General features: G+C 49.2%; 1 protein-coding gene across 1 annotated transcript in view; it reads left to right on the top strand.

The window, feature by feature from the left end:
* The first annotated feature begins 4868 nt into the window (after positions 1-4868).
* Positions 4869-5823, top strand: part of LOC122181835 (AT-rich interactive domain-containing protein 1B-like) — a 1345-nt gene continuing 390 nt past the window's right edge. The window contains exon 1 of the mRNA XM_042874613.1: positions 4869-5818. Within this exon, the coding sequence (XP_042730547.1) occupies positions 4869-5818 (950 nt within the window). The remainder of the gene's footprint in view (positions 5819-5823) is intronic.

Raw genomic sequence — 5823 nt, 5'->3', positions numbered from 1 at the left:
ATGGCAAATATTTTTTTTGCTTTCCCAATGGGTTAGTTCTGTCTCTTGCACATCAGCAAAGAAAAGATTCATAAAAGACAGAAAAATTAGAAAAAAAAAAAAATAGCAGAGAACTCTGTGATAACCACTGCACTGAATCTTGCTTAAGATTTCCCCTTTAAACTTGAACAAGACCATCCATTTTTCATTTAAAGGAAGGCTGCCCTTTTCCTAGGCTTCCCCAGAATTCACTGCTATTCTCAGACAATGACAAAAGATCCAGAAATGTTGATGAAATTCAGTTTAAAGGCTCAAATTTCAGCAGTGGGTAAAGGCAGAAATCAACACCACCTCCTCTCTCACTGCCAAGTAGATTTTGGTTTGATTTAGAAAAGCACTTGGGCTGCTATCTCACCAAAGTAGACTCTGGAGCTGTTGTTCCTGGAGGCCTTGGTCTGCAGAAGCACTTAATCAGGGCTTAACTTTAAGGAAGTGAGTGATCTTATTGACTTCAATGGATGATGTGCATTTGTAAAACTGCGGGATTTAAACATTCTGTTCAAGTGGTCCAAATCCTGCAAGGTGAAAAATGGCTAATGTTGCATTTCCTTAATAAAATCATGTGTGACATTCTTGAGATGGAGATGGTGGTGTTTTGAAGTCCTTTTGTTTTCACATTGACAGAAGAAAAAAAATTAATTAAATTGCCTGGGATTAGTGGCTGCTAAAGAATGGATTTTAATTAAATGGTAGAATGTGTCACTCTGTACACGTTTTAGGCCACAATCTGTTGGCATAAACTGTGTTTTCTCCAAGTGCATTATGACCAGCCGAAATAAAATGATTACACTTCACAAGCAGCCTTTACACCTAACAGATTTTTGCTTATCAGCTGGGTATCAACTGCAATAGTTTACATATTCCATTTGCGACTGAAATGTAAATATTACATAATAAAGAAAATACTGCTATGTTACATTTATGTGTGTGTCGACCACATAAAGGTTCTCTTAAGGGGAAAATCCCATTACTGGAGCTCAAATACCGAGCTAAAGCATAAAGTTAGAGCTCGGAGCTGGCTGCTTACTTTTCTGTGATCTGATTTATGGGTTATTGAAATCAATTAAAAGATTTGCACTGGCTTCGGAACAATTTGAATTGGGTGCTTAACTAGTAAAAGAAGCGATAGTTTAATAAAAGCCCACATATTTCTTTCTTTTTTGCTCATTAACTCTAATGCCAGTCTAAAGGAGGAAATTGAGAATTACAGTGAATTTGACAACTGTTTCATCTAACCGCACAGTGGATTTAAACAGAAAGCAAAACAAGAACCAAACAATAAGGGATAAAGGGATTTTTAAGGCTCTTGTAGACACTCAGATCAGATGCAACAGGCTCCTAAACCTCTGCCTGTGTTCTCACATGACACATATATGTATGCACAACACATAAATATAAATTAAGCAGCTCAACAATGCTGTTTCTTCTATGTCTCCAAAATAACACCTCGGAGCTCTTAAACCACTGGTTTGCATTCTGTATCTCTTTGCTGTCACAATGTGTGACTTAAAAGCTACTGCAATGACCCAACAGGGACACTGTGCTAACTGTCACCAGGGCTCAGGGGCCTGTGCAGACATGACAGCCAATGTTGCACACCAATGGCCAACAACACGTTCAGAAAATTTTACTGTTTATCCTGGAAAATGATCCCAGAGCACAGGAGTTTGTAGTTCATCAGGGAAGAAATTGAGAAAGGAATCCATGCCTGGACAACGTTGGTGTATAGAAAATAATTACATTGAAGAAACAATGAAAACGGAATGAAAGTTGAAACTGCTTGTGGTATCAAATATCAACGCAATCATTTTGCAGCAGATAATATGCATGGCAATTAGAGCTTTCTTACATTATAATAAATTCATAATTCATGCATACAACGAGAGCTTTTGGAAAGGAGGCTTTGAATTTAACAAACACTACCACTCATCATCTGAGCAAAGATGGCAAAAGGAATTTCAACATTATTTGTGATCTACAAAATCGAACCATCGCTGCTTTGTGTTGTGCTTCCCGTGCACAGACTGCAGTGCCTTCTGTCTGCTTGAGGGTGTGGCATCTGCCATTGGGGAGGAAAACTGGCATGTGTTGCCTTTTATAGCAGCCTGATTGCTTTGTGCTGGGGGCCTCTATTTCAGAGGCTCTTCGTTCCAATCCTGCAGCCGAGTTGCTGAAACACATGGAAGGAACAGGAGTGGTACCAACTCCTTGGTTTAAAGCATCTTTTCTTATTTTATTTAATTTTTTTTTTTTTTTTTACTGGAGAGAACATTTCAAAGTAAATCTCTGTTAAACTTTGTGGGTTATTTTCCTGATTGTGAGTTGGGGAGCACATTGGGAAGTTCTGAGCCACTGCCGAGGTGCTATCAGTAGATGTTATCAGGGCTTAAATGTATATATTTTTGCTCAGATAAAATTGTGTATAAATGTGTAGTTCATTTTAAATTTTATTTTAGAGCACACATGTAAATAAATGCACACAAGTAGACATCTATATTTGTATTTGCATATGAAAGGCTACAAAAAATCAGTGTATGCGATTTAATGTGTATAATTAGCGAGCATTTGAATGTAAAAAAGAAGAAAATCCAGGAGAAAATGTCAAAAAGGCTCACTAACAAAGATGTAGTATTCTCCTGGCAAAAGCTGATGAATGATTTGGCATGAATTCACCATACAGTTCTGTTATTCTCTCTCCTACAAAGATGATATACCCCTTTCGAGCAGTTTGCATAGAACTGCAATTTGTTGTCGTTACTGGCCATAATGACCCCTGGGTACACACCTGATTCCCCCCGCTACAGTCACTCACCATTTTTTCGCCACTCTCTTTTCTAGTAGCTCTATAACGTCTTGGCACTTGCAAACTTGCTTTCTTTGCAAAAGCAAGCAAAAAATACGGTTCTAACAGATGTGTGAGTGTGATGTGCTTGATGAACATTGAGACTTTTCAAACCTGGCTCCATAACGGAGTATTTCTGAGTACTTCTGATTTTTCAGACAGAACTGAAATTAATAAGAGATTGGAACTGCGCTGTTCGTACTGGATCAATAATCACAGCATGTTACTCAATGTCAGGGCATGATGCTTCTGTTCTTTAATGCTTTCACAATGGGAATGATAAAGTCCACCTGCAGTCCACCTGCTCGTGACAGCATCTTCCATGACATGCTGCATTTCTCTACCAGTATCACTGAGTTTCCTATTTATCTATTTTGAAATTTGAAAATGTGATGATCATTAACAGTATGCATAGAAATATTCATTTAAAACAGTGCTCTTAGGCCCTAGCTACACTGAAAACACTGCTAACATCTCAGTTTGTTAGGTGCTTCTTTAGTAGAGTATTTGACCTCGAGATGCTTTCATTAGTTTAATGTAGTGTGTAACATTTACTTTTTCTTATGCTGGGGTACTTTTTGTATCAGAATAGTTATAAAAAATCCCCCAAACCATTCTGAAGGATGCTTTAAAAATGTAGGTCATCTGCAACAACTTTTCATGTGCTATTTGGATGACATATTTGGATTTTTGTTCTGGTACTGCTGTGTTTTCATGAGTGTCCTGTGCATACGGGAAATTACATTGTTTGGGGAAACAATTACGAGACTATATGCCTCTCTCTTCTTGATCAGCTCCCATTATCTGCAAATAAGTACAGAGAACATATTGAGAACAGCCCTATATATAAAAGCATCATCAGCGCAAATGACCATTAGAATTTGGAGACAGCTGGGCAATGTGGACAATGGCACCAATGGTACAGCTGCAGAATTTAAGTTACATTTTATAGATGTCAGCACTGAAAATTTCGGGGGGGGGGGGGGGGAAGAAAAAAAAAGGCGAGGGGTTGGGAGGGGAAGGGAAAAATAAAATAAGAAAAAGAGAGAAGAGAAAGCAGAGCTTTTCTGCGAAACAGCATTTCTCTGCCAGAGGAACGGAACGGAGCTCCTTTCCACACCTCCGAACTCTGACCGCCGCCTGAGGAGCCCCGAGGCCGGGCGCGGGGCAGCGCGCTAGGGGCCGCCCGCTCCTTTCCTCCCTTCCCTCGGCACAGCGCCCGCGGGCGGCCACAGCCCGGCTGCTCCGCCGCCGGACCCGTCTCTGCAGCGCCGAGCGGCAGCGGGGCAGCGCGATCCGCGGCCCCGCGTCGCTCCAGGTGCCGGCGCGGAGAGCGGGCGCCGGGGCCGGCAGAGTCCAGTCCGCGTTTTGCGAGTGCGCGGGGCGCGGAGCGCGGAGGGGGCGATGTGGCTGCCGGGGCTCGCCTACCCGCCCGCCCGCCCGCCCGCCGCTGCCATGCTGGGCCAGCGCGGCTCAGCCAGACGTGCGCGTACCCATATCCGGGTTAGGGAGGAAAGGAGGAAAAAAAAAAAAAAAAAAAAAAAAGTTTCATTTAAACCCGAACAAAAAACTTCCAACATGAAGTCACACAGCGGGAGCGGGCGCGCAGCGTAAGGCGCTCTTACCATTTCTCGGCCACGGACTCGAGGAGGGGATTTCTGCGGAGCGCAGGGACGCCCCGGCCCGGCCGAGCCCTCTCGCCCCGCTCGTCTCCCCCCTCCCCCCGGCTCTCCCCCCTCTCTGAGCGCGGGGGCCGAACTCCGTCTGTTTTTTTGCCCGATTTTTGGTCTTTTCGGTCCCAACGCCAGTCCCTCCAACCTCGCGATGTGGCGGTGATCATGGCCGCGCAAGTGGCGGCGGCTCCGGCGGGGGCGAACAACAACCAGGGCAAGGCGCCGGGCCCGCCGGAGCGCGGCCCGGGGGGGGGGGGCCCTCCGCCGAGCAGCAGCACCCCGCGCCGGCCCGGCGGCAGCACGGCGAGCCGGCCATGGCCCACCGCGCCGCTCCCAACGGCGGCAGCACGGCCGGCGGCCCCTCCTCGGAGCCGGCGCTGAAGGAGGCCGGCGGCGGCTCCGCGGCGCGCTCCTCGTCGTCCTCGCCGCCTTCCTCCTCCTCCTCCTCCTCCTCCTCCTCCTCCTCCACCCCGAGCTCGGCCATGGAGACGGGGCTGCTCCCCAACCACAAGCTGAAGAGCGTCGGAGGCGATCGCCCCGCCGCGCCGCCCCACCACCACCGTGCCCACCACCCGCACCACCATGCCCACCACCACCATGCCCACCGCCCGCACCACCGCCACCACGCTCCGCCGCAGCCGCTGAACCCCTTCCCGCCGCCGCCGCCGCAGCAGCCGCCGCCTCAGCACCATCCCGCGCAGAATAGCAGCGGCAGCCTCGGCGGCGGCGGCGGCGGCAACAACAACGGCGGCGGCGGTGGCGGCGCTGCGCAGCCCGGCGCAGACATGGAGCAGCAGCAACATGGAGGAAAAGACGGCGTCCTGGGCGCTCCGGCCGAGCCGCCGCAGCAGCCGCCGCAGCAGATGCTGAATAAAGGCGCCGACGAGGAGGAGATGCCCGGCAAAATGGGCGAGCCCATCGGCGGCCGCTACGAGCACCCCGGCTTGGGACCCCTGGGCGGACAGCAGCAGCCCCAGCAGCCGCCCCCGAGCGCCGGGAGCGGCGGCGGCCTCGGCGGCGGCGGCGGTGGCGGCGGGGGAGGCGGTGGCGGCGGCCCCTCCGCGGTGGGTGTCTCGGAGTTCAACAGCTATTATGGCAACGCTGCCCCTGCCGCTGCCAGCAGCGCTACGGCGAGCCGCGCCGGGCCTTGCTTTGATCAACATGGCGGACAACAAAGCCCCGGGATGGGGATAATGCACCCCGCGGCGGCCCCCAACAGCATGGACCCCCTGCAGAACTCGCACGAAGGGTACCCCAACAGCCAGTACA

The sequence above is a fragment of the Lagopus leucura genome, unplaced genomic scaffold (genome assembly GCF_019238085.1).
Source record: "Lagopus leucura isolate 7727_CA_CO unplaced genomic scaffold, USGS_WTPT01 Super-Scaffold_73, whole genome shotgun sequence".
Taxonomy (NCBI): Eukaryota; Metazoa; Chordata; class Aves; order Galliformes; family Phasianidae; genus Lagopus; species Lagopus leucura.
The sequence above is the reverse complement of the archived record's forward strand: the minus strand, read 5'-3'. Positions and strand labels throughout refer to the sequence as shown.